At 42.5% G+C, this 18766-nt stretch overlaps 1 protein-coding gene across 1 annotated transcript in view; it reads left to right on the top strand.

Moving 5' to 3' along the window:
* The first annotated feature begins 1070 nt into the window (after positions 1-1070).
* The window catches only part of COL4A6 (collagen type IV alpha 6 chain), a 188977-nt gene continuing 171281 nt past the window's right edge, over positions 1071-18766 (top strand). Inside the window, exons 1-2 of the mRNA XM_052663456.1 lie at positions 1071-1163; positions 1586-1669. Coding sequence (XP_052519416.1) covers positions 1071-1163; positions 1586-1669 — 177 coding nt within the window. The remainder of the gene's footprint in view (positions 1164-1585; positions 1670-18766) is intronic.

Below are 18766 nucleotides of genomic sequence, written 5' to 3'. Positions count from 1 at the left end.
GATTAAGTGTGAAGCTGGCTCATAAATATGCCTTTCTCTTTTGAAAAAAATAAACAGCCAACATTAAACAAACAAAAAACAAAGTTGGATGATACTAAATCCATCCCAGAGATAAAGTTCTTATTTCAGATTATAGTTAGAATTTATATTTTGCTTTTTCCCCAAGGTGGTTAGGGTCAGAATGGCAGTTTCCTGATTTGGGGGTCTTTGCACTGAGACAGAAGACTTAGAAAAACTAAGACATAGGATTAATTAAGATCAAGGCATTGGAGTCAGCCGGACCTGTGTTCAAATTCCAGCTCCATGAGATCATCGAACATTTGTCACATTGGGAATGCAACGCTGGACAGCACAGATAGGATCCCTACTTACGCAGAGCTTACATTCTAATGGGAGGGAGACAGAATGTTTAATGTTGAAAGGTAGCACTGTGGTATGATTGGAAGTAACTAGGGGCCGCTTGGGGTTGAGTGGCAAGGAAAGGACTCTCTGAGAACAGACAGTTGAACTGAGACTTGGGCGATAAAAAGTGGCCAGCTATCAAAAACATCTCTGGGAAGAGCATTCCAGGCAGAAGTGACAGCTGGGGCAAAGGCCCTGAAGTAGAACAGGTGAATAGATTGAATACCAGTGTGACTGAAGCAGAGTGAGCCAGGGAGAGAGCAGAGAAGAAGAAATCGGAGAGGGTCAGCGCCTGGCGGGTCATGTAGTGGGTGGGGGCTTGTAAAATTCAGCTAGTAATCGTTATCATCATAAAGCAAAAGAGGAAAAAGAAAGTTGGAGAGTTTGAGGGGCTACTGTACAGTATCACCTCAGGAACTTGGATCTGACTAACTGGGCCCAGGGGTGTCACTGTAAGGTTTGAATGCTGTGCTGAAAGTGGGGCCTGAAGAAAACAATTCTGAGGGCAGAGTGTAGGGTGGGCATTTTCATCTATCATTACATTGCTGGCCATTGAATTTCTCTCAAATTCTCTGCTTACAGCCACTTCTTTCTCAATGAGTGCAAGGACAGATGTCCAGTGAGACACAGGGTATGTCTAGAGTCTGTTTCCAGCCCCATATAGAGAAATGCTCCTGTATTTTATGACTGAAATGTCTACCGATGAGCGAGTGTTTAAGTCACAGTTCCCCAACCAGGTATCAAACTGGCTCTTTAGTGAGGTATGTTTTGGTTTGGTTGCTAAGTCATGTCCAACTCTTTGCAACCCCAGGGACTGTAGCCCACCAGGCTCCTCCATCCATGGAATTTTCCAGGCAAGAATACCAGAGTGAGTGGGTACCAATCTCCTTCTCCAGGGGATCTTCCCAACCCAGGAATTGAACCCACATCTCCTGCATTGGCAGAAGGATTCTTTACCACTCAGCCAGCTGGGAAGCCTTAGTGAGGCTTAGACGTGACCTAAAAGGGTGCTTGCTTAAGATGACTTTTTATTTCATGTGACTCATGACACCATCAAGTGAGATGATTAAGCTGCTCTGATTTATTTGGTTAGTAGGAGTGTGGCTGCGGATTATGTTCCCTGGGCAGCATTGCTTCTTGCTTCACATGGTGCACTAACTTTTTTCTATTTTCTTTTTAATAGGGAGAGAAGAAGCCCTATGGGAAGCCATGTGGGGGCCAAGACTGCAGTGGGGGCTGTAAGTGCTCTCCTGAGAAAGGAGCCAGAGTAAGTTGCTGCTTTCATTGTTGAAAGACAAATAGTCACAGGAGCCGATTTCTGAAGTGTGTATGTTTTCTTTAGAATTAAACTGCTTAGACTTTACTCTCGTGACCTCACGGAGCAAGCAAAGTGATGAGGACCAGCTGGAAGGAGCTTTGCGAACTAATGATAGACAGAACTAGATCGGTCAGTCTCTGAGGGACTGGGAAGAGGTTTCTTTCATTGACTCAAAGCCAGGGTTTCCTCCAGGTTTCATCTGGAGTGTTTCCAAAAGGCAATTAGGTTGTGCATATTATGATATGTTTGTAGATACATGTAAATTTCCAAAGCTCATTTATATCCACTTGGTCCTTCCCTACCACTCTGGGGAACAAGTGGTTGGATTGTTATCTCCAGACCAGGGATATGATTCATCCAAAATCAAGGGTATAGGGTAGCCATAAAATCTAAAGATAGAGATGACTATACATAAAGAATGATTTATAGCTATTATGTTAAAGCATGGAACATGTTTCATTACATTATGTAATTTATTCAATACATTGTCCTTTAATAGCCATTCCCAGTTCAAACTGTTGTGCAGATTGCAATGAACACAGTGCCTTGACACAGCATTTCTATCAATCCTCTATGCATATGTGATGTATTGCCCTGGATGACTTGTATTTTTGATACCCACTGAAAAAACCCACATCTTCAGTATAACTCAGCCAAAGGATTCAAGGGGCTTCAATCTATAAAACAATAAAATCCAATCTATTAATACATTTTCTGAATTTATGGCCACCCTGTAGAATTCAGATCTTCCGACTTCCAGCATTGTATCTGTACTTTCATCACACTCAAACAAGCCTAAGAGCTTACATTGTCAAAGAAAGGTAGCATTAATAGGTCAACCAAACCCTCAAAAACAGCTGAACAGAGAACAGAGTGACCGCTCCACCTCCTCTTTCATTATCTTCCATTTGCCAGAAAGTGAAATGTCAAACTCTGCCAGAATTTGAAGGAAAAGTATAAAAAGCCATGTCTAAATCAAAATGGGCCAGACCTATTGTATATTAAAGGCACAGACTTAGAGAATCATAAAATATCAGAAAGGAAAGATATCTTCATGAGCTTCTCATCTTAACCACAGTTTGTATAGAGGAAATAGACTCTGAGAAGGAAGATGACTTCCCAGGGTCACACAGCAAATTGATGACAAATTCAGACTATTACCTGGGTCTTTTGATTTCTTGCCGATTTACTTTACCCACTGCTGTCTCCCAGGGAAGTCTTGTTCACTCTAGCCACTGAGGCCCACGTTCTTGCCTCTGATCTACAATCAGGGAACACTTTGGAAAAAAAATAGTAATTCTACAACAAATAAGTGAATACGTTCTTAAACAATAGCAAGCAACACAGACAAAGCAAACATCTCCCTTGATGTTCTCGCAGTCCCACAGTTGTCTTTCTGGTCTTTCCTATGTGTGATCAAAGATATATATGAATATGTATAAAAATATTGGGTTGGCCAAAAAGTTCATTCAAGTTTTCCTATATGATCTTATGGAAAAACTGGAATGAATTTTTTTGCTAACTCAATAGTTTCATTTTCTGTTTTTCTCCAAAATATAACAGTGTGTGTATATTCTGTGCCTTGTTTGTTTGGTCAAATGATATGTCCTTAAGATCTTTTCCCTCTACCCCACAGTTTAATCTAGCCATTACCCTTTTGGTGAACACTTATTGTTTCCAAATTTCTGCTATTTTAAAAGTGCTGCAGTGGAAATCCATGAACAGGCCTCATTGTACTCATTTTTAATATAGATACAAAGGGTCAGAATTACTAGATATAAGGGCAATGAGCATTTTAAATTTTCAAAGCTACAAGTACCCTACAGATTATCTATTCTAATTTATTTACACTCCCATCAGCATTGTTGTTCAAGAGTGCCCAAGTTTCTGTACCCTTGCCAGCACTTGACATTTTTGCTAATATGGGTGAAAATCATTCCAATTCCTAGACTATATAAAAGCTTAAGCATCTTTTCACATATTCATTGCATGTTTGTATCTCTTATGTGAATTTTCTGGACATATCCTCTCCCTATTTTCCTAAGGGGTGATTCTTATGGATTTATTTTACCCCTGCAAAGATACAGCAAATAAAAATGGCTCAAGTGGAAGCAGATGAGATTTGAAGTTTGACACAGAAGGGCATTTCCTGATGGATTGTGGGGGGTAGGAAGTTGCTCGAACCCTGAGAAACTGAGAAATAGTTCTGAACTGTTTGTGGGGTTGGGGAGAATTTAAAAGTAGAAATTCTGTATATTCTGAACAGAGGTCAGTCCTACACCAGGCGAGCATGCTTATGATGACCTCATTGTTTCACCCCTGGCTGAGATTTTGATCTTTGAAGATGGAAGGCAGTGGATTTCCTCTGTGAGGAACTCTCATCTGGATTCCAAACATCTGGGCCCCTAATCTGGCTTTTCCTTTGAAAACATGAGTGGTTGAAGGGGCGTGGGACGGAGAAAAATAGAATATCATCGCATAGATTTTTTTCTTCAATATTTAAAACACTCGATATCCACACAGTCAAATATGTTCCTAAAAGTTTATTTGTGAAAGCCTGAAGTTTCTGGGAATGTTTGCCGAGGTTCGTGAACCAAACCAAACTGTATTTCTTGAGTCAAGAGCATGGATGTCCTATTTCCCAAGGAGACCAAGAGGCCAGCGTGCGTGGGGCCAATCCAGAGCACATGGGTGCTTGAAGCTGCCCGAGCAGCCAGGTCTTTTTACTCATCCTCCCTACCCTCCTGCGTTCCCAGGGCCAAGCAGGATTGTTTAAACTGGCCCCAGAACCGTTGACCTTGCAGGGCAGCCCCTCAGTACCCCTTTTGTGCAGATGTCAGAAAGATTTGAGACTGTTTTTCTTAGCCAAGAAGAGGGCCTCATTTGGATTTCAAGCTGTTCCTCTCAAGCTTTGTGGGTTGGGAGTGGAACGGAATGTTGGGTCATCTCTGTGATATGCCACAGCCCTTGGCGGGCCTGCCTCCTGCCTTGGGGAGACATTAAGCACATAGCTTGCTGGGCAGCGTGTATTTTTTCTTTGCCAAAGGCCTCTTGAACTGACTAAGACATTTACACAACACCTAGCACTCCTGTGCGACTAGGATCCAACTCTTTGGGACTTAAGTCATCTCAAACTGATTTCTCGAAGGTATGCCCTACCTGTAAAAAGTCCTTGCCCAACGTTTCTGCACCACTTTGTACTTTCCAATGCATCTTTTTCTCAGGGTCTGTATCATAATCTATATGCAACAAATAAGCTGTTAAGTGACTTGTCCAAGGTCACTAGCCTGTCGGTGGCTAAATCAGCCTACTTTAGGAGAATGGCAACTTTTTTTTTTTCTTTTTGGCTGTGCAGGATCTTAGTTCCTTGGCCAAAAATCAAACCCATGCCCCCTGTTGTGGAAGCGCAGAGTCTTAACCACTGGACCACCATGGAGGTCCCGAAAATGGCAAAGTTAAAAATGACATGCCTGGTAATGTTACATAAAGATGTTCTCCCCATCTCCCCTGGACATTTAAATTTGGATTTAATCTTTGTCTTCCAGCTTTCTTTCATGTTTTTATCTGGAAGAAACTTTCTTTTTTTCCATATTTTATTTTTTAAAAACTTTTTATTTTGTATTGGTATGTAGCCGATTAACAATGTTGTGATAGTTTCAGGTGGACAGCAAAGGGACTCAGCCATACATATACATGTATCCATTCTCCCCCAAACTCCCTTCCCATCCAGGCTGCCACATAACATTGAGCAGACTTCCCTGTGCTGTTCAGTAGGTCCTTGTTGGTTATCCATTTTAAATATAGCACTGTGTACGTGTCCATCCCAAACTCCCATACTATCCCTTCTCCCAAGCAACCATAAGCTCATCTGTAAGTCTGTGAGTCTCTTTCTGTCTTGTGAGTTCATTTGTATCATTTCTTTTTAGATCCCACATATAAGGGATGTCATATGATATGAAAGAAACATTCTTTTGAGTTGTATTTTTTTTTTCTTCTGCCATTGGATTGATCAAATCATTGTAGGTTGACATTTCCATCCCTTGCCCGTTTTTCCCTCCTGGATTTGAAAGCTGTCCCTGCATTATACTCCATCAGTGTGTTTTCTGAGTTGGGAGCAGACAGGACTGCTGGTTTTGTTCTAAGCCTACTATTCCTTACTAACATTTCAGAATTTTCCATTTAAACAGTGTTCTGGTGTTTGCGTACAGAGTGGAGAGCTCCTACTTATTCGTGCATTATTGCAGAAAATCTCAAACCATGGGAAATGTTTGGATGCCCCCACGTAAGGGCTGTTGGCCCCTCTTTTTTGGCCAGGAAGCTGTGTCCTAGCTAGAGAGCTGATGCAGCTAGCCTGAGTTTCACGTGAAACAGCCCAGGTTTCTTAATTCTTTATCTCTGGCTTGCGTCATGCTGCTTCTTTGGCACGAAGTGTGTTTCCCATGAATTCCAGAGCTCAGATGCATTCACCACCAGCCCTTAAATTTACTCTCCTCCTGCAAACAGCTGGCGTTCCCTGTGTCAGCTGACTGGTGCCATGGCTACCGAGAGGCTGTTTCTTTTTTTTTTTTCCCCTGAATCAGGGCATTGCTGTGCACATCTTTCCCTTCTCTCTGGGTGCCCTCCCCCACACCCATGCCCCGACTCACTATTACAACAGATACCGTGGTCCTTAACCTCTGTGGGTCCAAAGCGACAGCAATTCATGCACATGACCTCCTGGGGTGGCCAGACCTTGTTCCAGTTACCTGTGCTCAGGCATCTTGCCTTCATTGCCCACTGACTCCTCATCCCTGTGCAGGCTGGCCTCACTGCTCACACTGGTCACCACTAACCCGCCTGTTGCCAAAAACAATGGACGCTTTTCATTCTTATCTTCTTTGACTTCTCTGCTGCACGAGACACCTCCTTCTTTCCTGAAACACTCTGTGCCCTTGGATGTCATCATGCTTTACTCTCCCAGTTCTTCCCTATTCCAACTGGAACTCCCCAGGGTTCTACCCTCATCCTACTTCTCTTCTCACTGTAGCTCTCTCCCAGGAAAAGTGAAAGTGTCAGTCACTCAGTCATGTCTGACTCTTTGCGACCCCACGGACTGTAGCCCACCAGGCTCCTCTGTCCATGGGGATTCTCCAGGCAAGAATACTGGAATGGGTTGCCATTCCCTTCTCCAAGGATTTCAGCTACCACCCATACAATGATAGATATTCAGTCTCTAGCTCTAGCTCAGACCTTTCTCCATAGCTTCAGGTCAGCACTGTCAGTTTCTTGCTGGATATCTCTGCTTAGAGTTTTACTGGCACCATAAACATGTATCACACAGAATTCAACCACTAACTTCCACCAGACATGGTATTTCCTAAGTCCTACCTATTTCTTCCCCATCTCAGTGCATGGCCCCACCAAGCACTCCATTGCTCAAGCTGGAAATCCCAGAACCATTCTTAACTTCTTTTTCTTTCCCCCACTATCACCTCCATTTCATCATCAAATCCCATCTATTTATCTTTCTAAATCAAGCTCAGAAAATCCACCCATGTTTCTCCATACCTATTTCTTCAATCCAGAGCGGTATAGTTTCTTGCCTGAGCTCCCATAATGGCCTCCAGACTGCTCTCCCATCCTCCAGTCCCACTGTTTCCCATCCACTTGCTACTCTGCTGTCATCATCTTTCTAAAACATAAATATGATCACGAAAATCTTGCTGAAAATCTCTCAATGGCTCCCCATAGATCTCACAATAAAATCTTAACTCTAGCAGGCTTATCAAGGCCTCCATGGCAGGCCCTTGACTTCTCTTCAGCATTCTCCTTCATCACAAGGAGCCTCCCTCTTCAGAAAAAGAAACAAGACAAAACCATACACAAAAACGGACTATTTACAGTTCACAGTACCTGCTATGTTATTTAATGTGCTCCAGGTTTTAGACCTGCCACTCCCTTTACATGTCATTCTACTTTGTCTGTGCTTCCACTAGCTCTGTCTTTTCTCTGCTGACTTGCTTCTATCTACCCATCCTTTGAAACTGAACACAGACTTCACCTCCTGAGAAGCTCTCCATGATAAACAGTTATCCACTCTTCTCATCCTGAATTGCAGCAATCTAATGATTTGTCTGCTCTCCATTATCTTTATGAACTCCTTAAGGGCAAAGACTTGGTGTCCTTAGACTCTACAGGGGCAGTAGGCGCTTACAAACTGTTTCACAAAGGTCTGACCAACCAACCAGCCAATTTCTTTGGGTATGGTTCCAGCCTTGCTCATCTGAATTAGCTCTTAAGTTGCTATGAAGTAGATGAGAGTCTCTTCTAGGGAGGAATCCATTCTGCTAAAAGAAGGCAGGGAGCCAGGGCAGTCATTTCCATAGCTCTTCTCAGTCCTGTTCACTGTAAGATTGTAGCTCCTTCCCACACTCTGGTTCCCATAGCCTGCTTTGGGATTCTGCTCTACCTAACTCCTCTGGGTTTTTGATTTTGACTGCTTCTTCTGCCTGATTGCTTCTTTCTCTGTGTCTAGCAATGCCAGAGACTTGGCAAAATGCTGTTGTTTAACTACCAGCAATTCATTCTTTTTCCAAGGTAAGGACCTCTTCATGAATAATTGTGAGTAAAAGATAATTGCAAACTTTCTTTTTGACATTGCTTTCCACCACCCTTCTCTCCACCAAACCTTTTGCTTACAGCCTCGTAGCCTTATGCAGTGTTGATGGTCTTCAGTTGCCCTTGCTCTTCCTTGTGGGGATAACAGGAAAGTGTCTGTGCAGGGAAGTAGCCACTGGGTGTTTAAAGGTAGGGGAGGGAGGTTAAAAAAAAAACAAACAAAGATCCCTGTGTATTTTAAATATAGTTATTTAGGTCAAGGATAATTGATGATAATGTTAAAAGTCAGTGTCTCTGCCCTGAGTCAAGATGCAGTCGTAGACCAGCAGATGTTTGTGGTTATCTTAATCCTCTCTTTGATCACACAGGGACAGTATGGGATTTATGGAATATATTATCTGTACTAGTGAGGGAGGCTTCTGTTAGAGAGGAGCCAAGGAGCTGGAGGAGGAGATAAATGCACAGCTGTGGAGTCAAGGGCACTGCCTTAGATACCCAGAAACAGTGCCAGGCCTGAGCTCTGCCAACTGGATGACATTAACCTGGTGCCTCCCCCTCTCAGGGTCCCAGTTTAACCATCAATAAAGTGAGGGGTTTGGGCGGGGTGATCTCAAAGAACTTAGCCGCTCTGATGATCCAAGTCAGACCCTGTGTTACCGTACCGTGACAGTTCCTTGCCCCTAAAGTGTCTTATCGCACTTTCTAGTGTTGCAGTGAGATATGGAGGGCCATGTTTGACAGTGTTTCACCTTCTGGAGGGGTGTCTTGGCAGCTGCCTCAGACGGAAATCACTTGCCATGGCTTTTTACTTCCGATGCTGGAAGCGCCTAACAGCTGAAGTTGCTCCCCTGCAGGAATGCGCTGTGCTCTCCTCCTCGGCCATCTGGCTGGTGTGATATGAAGAGACTCACAGGGATGTCGCCTTGCCACACCCTCCCCCCGCTCCCGATATCTTCCCTGTCTGGCCAGTTTGCAAGTCTAGCTTTAGAGACCCACTCCTTATGTTAAGCATGGCTGTATCTTTGCATTGCTTGAATCTGTTGCTAGGCTTCCCTGATAAGAGGAGGCAAGCTTATCCTGAATACCTGGGGAGGAGCGGTGTGCACAAATCTTCAGGGACTTCTCAGTTTCCTTGTGCTGCCCTGTTCAGCCATATGTCAGAGTCACTGGATATCAAGACGTGGGTGAGCATCTCACCCACCGATGTGCGACATGGTTTCTCCTCCTGGAGTCTGCCTTCCTCTTCCCTCCCCAGCCACATACAGAAAGTCCCCTACACACAAGCAAGTTGCATTCCAAGAGTGCATGGTAAGTCCAATTTGTTCATAAGTCCAACAGAGTTAACCTAGGTACTCAAATACAATTGGCTAAGTGGTGCTGTACTGTCATAGGCTAATTATACTTTTCACCCAAATAATACATGAAAAACAGGTAAACATAAAAATAAAGAAAAAATTTTTAATCCTACAGTACAGTACTTTGAGAAGTACAGTAAAACAGTAGAACAACTGGCATACTGGGGGCTGGCATCAAGTGAACAGGTAAGAAGAGTTACTGAGTGGAGGAGGGAGAGGAGGTGGGAGATGGTAGAGCTGAAGGATTGCCAGCGGTAGAGATGGAGGGCAAGCCGCAATTTCACTTACACCTGATGTTGATGTATTGCACGTTTGCATTTTTGAAAGTTCACAACATGAAGGTTCATATGTAATGGACCTACTGTAATCCTCTCTCCTCTTCTTGCTGTTTTCTGATCTCTAACTTGCTTCTTACTTCTTCCTGGCTACCCTCCCTCTGGCTCTAGCATCGCTAGCTCTCCATCACTCGTTCTCATTTTCCCTACCATGGCCTCCTGACCTCAGTTACTTCCTTCTGCTTTCGGTGGCCTGGGCTTGCTTCCTGTGTCACCAGTCCCAGTTTTTTCTTCTCTTGGAGCAGGCATGATAGTAGCAAGAGATGGGAAAGAGAGGCTGAGATGTACTTTACAGAGGAGTTGCACTTCTCCAGAGATTCTAAATCTCAAATTGTGGGTCAGCGGTCTCCAGAATTGGTGGGGGTGAGGGAAGAGGAGGTTGGCACAATCAGTCCACTGTACAATCAGCATAAAAGAAAATATTATGACTTCTATTTCTATTTAAATTGAAAATGTCCAGAAAGAAACTAAGATTTGGATTTAAATGATTTAATTTATGTAAAGTGCTTAAAACAGTGTGTAGTACACTGAGAGCTATCTAAATATTAGCTATTATTATCATACTATTCAGCCTTTCAAATATGTAATACACATATTGCCGCTGGTACCCTCTGTTACATATGCTTTGTAAGGTATTCTGAGGGAAGAATGGGAGCCCACAGGTGGAAGGGTTGACCCTGGGCCCCTTACTTTTTTTTCCTGAATGTATACCAGAGATACTGCTATCTCCTTGGGTCCAGTTAAGCGGATTTCTGGATTATACTGTCTAACTACATTGGCCCTCACAAAATGGGCAAGTGACTTAAGAAGATTCCTGCAAATAAGCCATGTATTGAAGGTAATGCCAATAATGTAAGAACATGAAAAAGGCAGCACTCACGTTTCTCTTACTCCTCGAATGAATTTTTCCATCAGCCTCACTGTGAGGGAAAACCCATGACAACCTAATCATATGTGACAAGAAGCCAGCAAAAATGTAATTCAGGGCTAATCAAAAAGACTACATGAAATATGGTTTTATGCTCATTGTCAGTAATGAAAGATCTTGCCCTAAGTCCATATGGTGCCTTGAAATATTAGCTAATAATATAATGAAGCCATCACAATTAATAAGACATTTGACATACCATATATTTCATCTTCATCTCATTTTCTATTTATTGTGCTTGTTTCATAATATATATTGTGTACATATATACATATATGCAGAATAGGACATGTATATAATTTATATAATTACTAATAATATAGAGTGTACACATATAAAGCATGCTATATTTTTTTAACTGCAAAGCATGCAAACAGGAAGACAGCCATATAACCAACTTTAGAGCCTCACCTTAACAATTGTATAGAAAATAAAGAAATGGGGATGTCAGGAGTTGGGAGAAGTGAGACAGCAGAGAAATTTTAAGATCATAAAATCTCAAACCTGGGAGACTGGATCCAAGCCCCCAGTGGAACATCATAGTTTATAAAAGGCTTTCCCAGCATGCACATGAATGCTCTTTCCCTCTTTTTAAACATGAAGACTTTTGGAAGAAGCCATTTCAGAGAGGTGAAGAGACTTTCCCAAGGTCCCTTGCGAGTAGCATAGCAGAGATTTGAATCAATTATTCTGTCCCCTCTGCTTGGTGTTCTTTCTACCATGTCAGATGTCCTCTTAATTTCATGGCCGTAATCAGCTGAGCTCATCATGGTCAGATTGTTATGAATGGTAGAATACTTGTAGTGGAGAAAATCTGCCAAAGAAATGTAGACCTGATATCAACAAATCTATCATCCTGCCCCCACCTTGTGAGAAATAACCCCTGACCGCATGTATAGCATCTGTTTATATCCTTGTCTGAGTTTTAAAATGTTTTCCTAGTATCTCAGTCTTTTAAAAGTTACAAGAACTGAAACCCATGCATAAGGAAAGCCTGGTTTTCATCTGTGATTACAAGTCTTCTGAGGCATTACATCAATTTTTACAGCTCTGAAACAGGCCTGTCCCTTTATGTAGGCCACTCACTGTATAGAAATTCTCTGCAATGAAGTTAGAAATGTGTATGGATGAAACAACCAACTATATGTCAAGGAAATAATATGGTGTCTGTTCTGAGAAAACTTGCATTAATGGAAGTCTTCCAAGAATGTTTAACAAAATTAATTGCATGGCATCTCTCCTCATCTATAGAAGTCGATGGGAAAAAATGTGCATTGCTTTGCAGAAATTTGCCTTGCTGTCATCTTTTCAAAAAAGCTTTTATTTTAACAAATAAAGCAGATGGCCAATTATTTAATGACCACCTTTACTTACAGAGGTAGAGGTCCTAGGCTATGTTCTATGTTTTATTTTTCTCATTGTGTTGCATCAGGTTCAAGCCCACTAGACAAACTTTTAAGGAAACACTCTGGAGAATATAGACATATTACAAGTACCAGACTTAAGGAGACTATACACACACACACACACACACACACACACACACACACACCAGCTAGCAACAGCAACAGCCCTTAATTATACAGCATTACACCATCTGATTGAAAGTCTGAATGGCAGAACACAAGTCCTCAGAAGGAGGTATTGGTATGGACTGGAATGAATTTAAACAAACTCTTTTTTAAAATTATCATGACAAAAATGTTTCTTTAGGAAGATGAATGTGGTGGGGGCTGTGCAGAATGGCTTAGAGTTAGAGACACGATAGGCAGATAGAATGCTGTCTACTTTTAGAGCTTATGAGGCATGTCGCAAGTCCCCTAGCACAACAGAATGGAAACTTTGCATTTTCTGCTGCTCAGATTCTATCTTTCTTTAAATGATTCTCTGCAACCGTGGATACCCACACAGAGACACATACACATTCAAGGTGTATTTGATGACAAAGGCTTGTCTTCATTTTTAGGTGAAGGTATCACCTTCACCTTTGGGGCTTCCCAGGTAGGGCACAGCAACCCATTCCAGTACTCTTGCCTGGAGAATCCCATGGACTGAGGAACCTGTGGGCTACAGTCCATGGGGTCGCGAAGAGTCGGACACGATTGAAGCAACTTTGCACACGCACACACACACATCACCTTTTTATCTTTTTAATTAACTGAAAGATGGTACCAGTTCCTTTCCACCACATTCATCTCACTCCTTGGAAACCAGTATCTCCATTGATTAGTCCCTGCTATTTCCAACTGAGAAAAACTCATCCCCAAACCAAGTGGGATCAGCAGCTCTGAAATGATCCTATTTTGATCACAGAAACGACCGTATGATGCTTCTGTTTGTCAGATGCTAAAGGCTCCAACAGTTACTATGATGCCCAGCAAGAAAGGCCAGCTCAGTGGGTTCTGAAAGAGCTTCTGTTTCCTACTTGATACATTTCATCGTGGTAGTTATGAGTGAATGGTAGAATTTGAGGAATCATGAAATAAAGAAGTCGTTGGTTCATAGAAAACAGATCTTAAAGCTTGGTCAGCAGAGAAGTCTACAGAAAGCCTTCGAATGGTGCCCTTATCCTGATTACCAGTTGGGACGTTAGCAGGCTCTGTGGACTTAGCACTTGATTTTGCTTACAGTCAAATGACAGCTTTTACAGTTTTTCGACGGTTAAGTTTTACTCCTTAATTTTTGAAAAGCCAAAGGAAAAAATGCTCATTCCTTTAGACCCCAGGAAGATTAATGTATATGTTTGGTTCTGAGCCATATCAAAGAAACCATGGTCTCTGTCCCTGTACATGTCTTTGCTAGTTCAAGTAATTGGAGCGACTTGGCATTCCACTGCTTTAGTTGGGTTCCTCTTGGATCTGACACCAGTCAGTGGTTGCAGCCCCCTTCGTATGTTGCTGGGGGAATGCCAGTAAAGCTATGAGCAAACCAGGGAGCTGGGGAGAAACAGGCTGTGGGGCCCAGAATGGAATGAGGGGTAACCAGGTTTCAGGAGCCAGATTTCCCCAGAGAGAGACAAAAAGAAAGCAAACAAAAGGAAGAGACAGGTCTAAACAGGCACCCCAGACAGGGCCCCTGTGCTGTAAGAACAGAGCCTTAAACTTCACAAAGCTCAGGAAGGGAAGGGAGCCAGGGGTTAAACACAGCCTTTGCAATTCACTTGAAGAATGATTAACTGAACACACATAGAAAAGCCACACATGTTCATATAGAGCAATATTTATTATTCTTAAAACCCACTTAGACACTCCATGAATTTAGAAATCTACCTAAACCTGTAGATCCACATAGATATTAATATTGATCCTCAGAAACCCCGAGGGTACACACCCTTAGAAACACAGACTCAAAGAGGCTCAGCAGCACAAAAATACCGGGAGTCCCACCATGCCTAACAGCGGGCTGGTTTTTGAGGCATGCGACAGAGTTTAATGAACTCATAAAATCCAGTACTGGCACCTGGGCCCAAGCCTCCAGTGACTGGCACCAGAGTAAGAAAAATGAACCTCTCTTTGAATTTTACCTACCAAATCAAGTCCAAACCTAGCTCTAGCTCTAAGAGCAGGATGGAAGCCTGTCTCCTCCATCTCACCCTGTGTGAAATGAGGAGCCAGGCTTGAAGGCCTCCCAGGTCCCTCAGAGGAAGCAGGGCATGCAGTGTGGCCTCCTCCTTCCCCACAGGCTCATTTACAGCCTAACGACAAACAGTGCCCAGACCCACAATTTGACCAGCCCCCACGGGATCTCCCTTAGGCCCAGCTATCCCAGAGGAACTTGATATCCTGGGGGTTTGGCACTGGCTCTTCACACAGTTTCCAAAAGTTCCTGCTCCTCGGGGCCCACCCAGCCCAGTGCCCGCTCCCACACCCAGCCCAGTGCCCACTCCCACACCCAGCCAGCCCCAGGGGCCTGGTGGCTCTCCAAGGGGACCTCTGGGGTCGGTTCACAAGGCTGCCTCCGAGGGGAGGAGGCCGGCCTGGCCTGGAGGAGATGGTGTCTCTGGCAGGAGACACAGAATTGCCTCCGCAGCCAGAGAGGGCGGCCCAGGGCAGCCTTGAACCACTGACCCACCACCCCACCGCATTCACGGCCCAAATCCAGTGGCCGCCGGCATTTACCAATGGGAGAATCCAGTTGGGAAGAAGCAAACAGAAAAACAAACACAACCTGGGAACTTTGGACCAGCTTCCAAACTGAAAGTCCTCAAATATCCCTTGTCTGACCCCTTGCAAAAAAAGGCCCTCTCATGAAAAAAATGGAGGACCCTTAGATTCCAGGATGCAGAGCCAGAAGCACCTCAGGAATCCTGTGTTCCAACCATTTCACCTTATGGATGGGGGTCCAGAGTGAGGAAGAGACGCAAACTCTAGGGAGTTTTCCTTGATTATGAAGGCCAGGTGTGTGTGTGTGTGTGTGTGTGTGTGTGTGTGTGTGTGTGTGTGAGAGAGAGAGAGAGAGGGAGAGAGAGAGAGAGAGAGAGAGAGACTATCTGAGCTGCAATCCTGAACCATGGAACTTGTGAGCAGGTATGCCTTCACCCCAGTGACCAGATATTTTTCCCACTGCCCAGGGATCCACAGGTACTCAGGACAGGGGTGGGAAAATTTTCCATCTTGGTAGTACAAGAAATTACAGTGGTTGAGAGCACAGGTTTTAGAGCCAGATCTTTTAAAAGCCCATCTTTTAAGATCTGGCTCTATTATTTACTAGATATGTAAGGTTTACCCTGTGGTTCTCAACCAGGGGCAGTCTTACCAACCAAGGAACATTTGGCCAGGTATGGAAACATCTTGGGTTGCCATAATTGGTGGGGTGCTACTGGCATCTAGTCGATAGAGAACCGAGAAGCTGGTAAACATCCTATGTTGCACAGGACAGTTCCCTACAACATGGAATTATCTGACCCAACAGGTCAATAATGTCAAAGTTAAGAAACCCTGGCAAAACCAATACAATATTGTAAAATAAAAAATAATAATAATACTAAATAAAAATTCAAAAAATTTTAAAAAGTTCATAATAACGTGGAAAAAAAAAGAAACCCTGTGTTAGGCAAGTAATTATCCTGAGCTTCAGTTTCTTCATCTGTGACCTGGAGTAATAGTGACTATCCCACAAGGTTGTTATAATAATTAAATAGACTAAAATATCTAAAAACAATTAGTGTAGTGCCCGACACAAAGTGCTCTACTAATTATTAGCTGTTAGTTCCTCAAACTGTCCCTTAACTCCACCTTCTCTTATAGTTATCGGTGCGTACCTCTATTCTCCTTACAGCATAACTCTCTGAAATAGTTGTTTGTACTCAAGATCTCCACTTTTGACATTCTCTCTCAAATCCACTGTAATCAGCTTCCTTGCCTTTGCTCCTATCTTATAAAGGTCACCAATGACATCCACTTTGTTAATTGCAACACTCATGTCTCAGTCTTTGTCTTACTTGACCTGCCACCAGCATTTGAAATGGCTTTCACCCTTTCTTTCTTGAAAAACTTTCTTTGCTTGGCTTCCAAGACAGCACTCCTTTGATTCTCCACCTACCTTGATGTAGAAAGCTTTGCTCCAACAGGAAAGGGACTTGGTCTGATTTGTTTTGTTTTGTTGAATGAATGAATTAATGAATACTATTTATTGTAAGGATTAAATGAGATCATGTATATAAACTACTTAGTGCGCATCAAGCAGTTAATAAATGGCCCCCGTTACCAGTACTACTGCAATTATTACCACTGATATTTTTGCTATTATTATCATTCTCCCTTCCTGGGCTATGAGCCTTGTGAGCATGGATTAACATTTAGCTTATCTTGATCTTTTCTTATATGGAGCTTTATTCAATAAAGAAGAGTATATATCCAAACTTGGATATCTATATCCAGAAAACAGTTTGCTATGGATGAGAGTAGCTGATGAAGGCATGAGCCTAGAGCAGGGCGTTAGAAGAGAAATAGGTTTGAAAGAGCTTGATTGGGGGTGGGGTGGATGGCTAGAGTCTCATAGGCATCCAAAGGGAGTCACACTTAAGCCACGTCTACTCCCCTCTTCATAAATGATGGGATCATAAAAGGTAGGGAGTAGCAGTTCTCATCCATTAATCATCTCAATTCTTTCCCTCCCAGGTATGGGGGAGAAGCAGGACTGTAGCCAAATGTTAGCATGAACAGGGCTTATCTGTTGGGTTTGACAGAGTAAGCAAAATAAATTCACTTGACTCATAGTACTGGTTGAACTTCATTTTCAATCGTCTTGAACTTTGAGCAACTTTGTACCCTAATCAACTCCTATTAGCATCTGTACAAATGTGCAAGTGGCATTTATATTAGCCTGAAAATTTGTACGCTTAGGGATCATCGTTAGGAAAAGTACACAATCCAAATTATATTAGAAAACTTGTGAATACTCAAAACATCTATTAGGTGTTACTGATCATTCTAATAACATAATTTGGCAGCATTTTGAGTGAAAATGAGATAATAACCAAATAGTCTATTTGAACCAAGATTCTTTTTTCCATTAAAAATAGAATGTCTAGTTTTTATAATATTCATGCTATTAACTACTGCCAATTGTGGCAGTAAGTAATGGCTAGCTGTTCCTTTCTTTCCTTCACCATATACTCCAGACAGAATGCCCACACATTGGACCCTAAGAGATACTATTAAATAAAACCCATATGTTTTCAGTCCCTGACCATCTAAAACCTACACTCCTGCTCACTTGCATTATAGCTCATATGCAGTAACCGATGTGCTTTACAGATGGGTCAGCCTATCTGAACTTTTCCGGATGGGACCTGCCCAGGTGCAGAGAAAAGTTGTAACCTGGTTTACATCAACTGACCAAAGATTTTTTCTAATCCACGAAACCCAAACCTTTGACTTCAAAAGGAATTATATTAATACAACTTTATTTTCAAATCAGCACTTATTTTCTTTGAGTTTGAACTTGCCATCAACTCAAAGATCTTCTAAAAATTAACTGTTTGAAAGTTTTCTAAACTTTTTTGAACAGTCTTGTTTTTTAAGGTTTCCTATAGGCACTTAATAAATACACAAGTGACATAAAAGCCACCATGATTTTCCAACTGACTGGGCTGTTGGCGACTTTCAGAAGTTTTACTATTATTTGTCAAAGATCCTCCAATATCCATCTGGGTCCACAGATAGCCAGGCTCTTGAAAGAAGTGTTGATAGAGCCCATGGGGGGTGGGGGGGGGGGTTGTGATTCACTCTGGAAAGATGACCCAGCTGCCCCAAGTCCCCTGAGTCTCCTATAGATGCCAAATGAGCTCCTAGCCTAGTAATCCCATCTGTGATCTAAATGTATCCAGAAACCACCCATTCATCTCCTCATCTTGACTAATGTGCTCACAGAGACATATTTTTCCTAAGATATAGGAATTGCTATCAGAGCTATCAGAGAAAATGATTGTCATCTTTTTAATCATTGTCATCACAAAAATAACATATAACAATGAGATAATAGTAGTTATTACCATTTAAAACATGTTTACTCTGTGCCAGGCATTGTGCTGGGTATTTTATATATGTCATCTCATTTAATATTTTCAATGAGTTATAAATATCATGGATGGTTGCCCAACCATCACCACTCTAATTACATTTACATTTCATCACCCTGTCTCAGTTATTATTCACAGTAGCCTTGGGGAGTAGGTATTTCTTTTAAACCCCATTTTACAGATAGGGAAACAAAGATTTATAGAGGTTAAGTTTTTTGCCAAGTTCCCACAGCATGTGAGTAGTGGAGCTGAGAGTCAAAGGCTAATCTCTCTGGGCCACAAACCCGTACCTCTTTCTATCCCCTTGCT

The sequence above is a fragment of the Budorcas taxicolor genome, chromosome X (genome assembly GCF_023091745.1).
Source record: "Budorcas taxicolor isolate Tak-1 chromosome X, Takin1.1, whole genome shotgun sequence".
Lineage (NCBI taxonomy): Eukaryota > Metazoa > Chordata > Mammalia > Artiodactyla > Bovidae > Budorcas > Budorcas taxicolor.
This window is presented reverse-complemented; position numbering and strand designations above follow the sequence as displayed.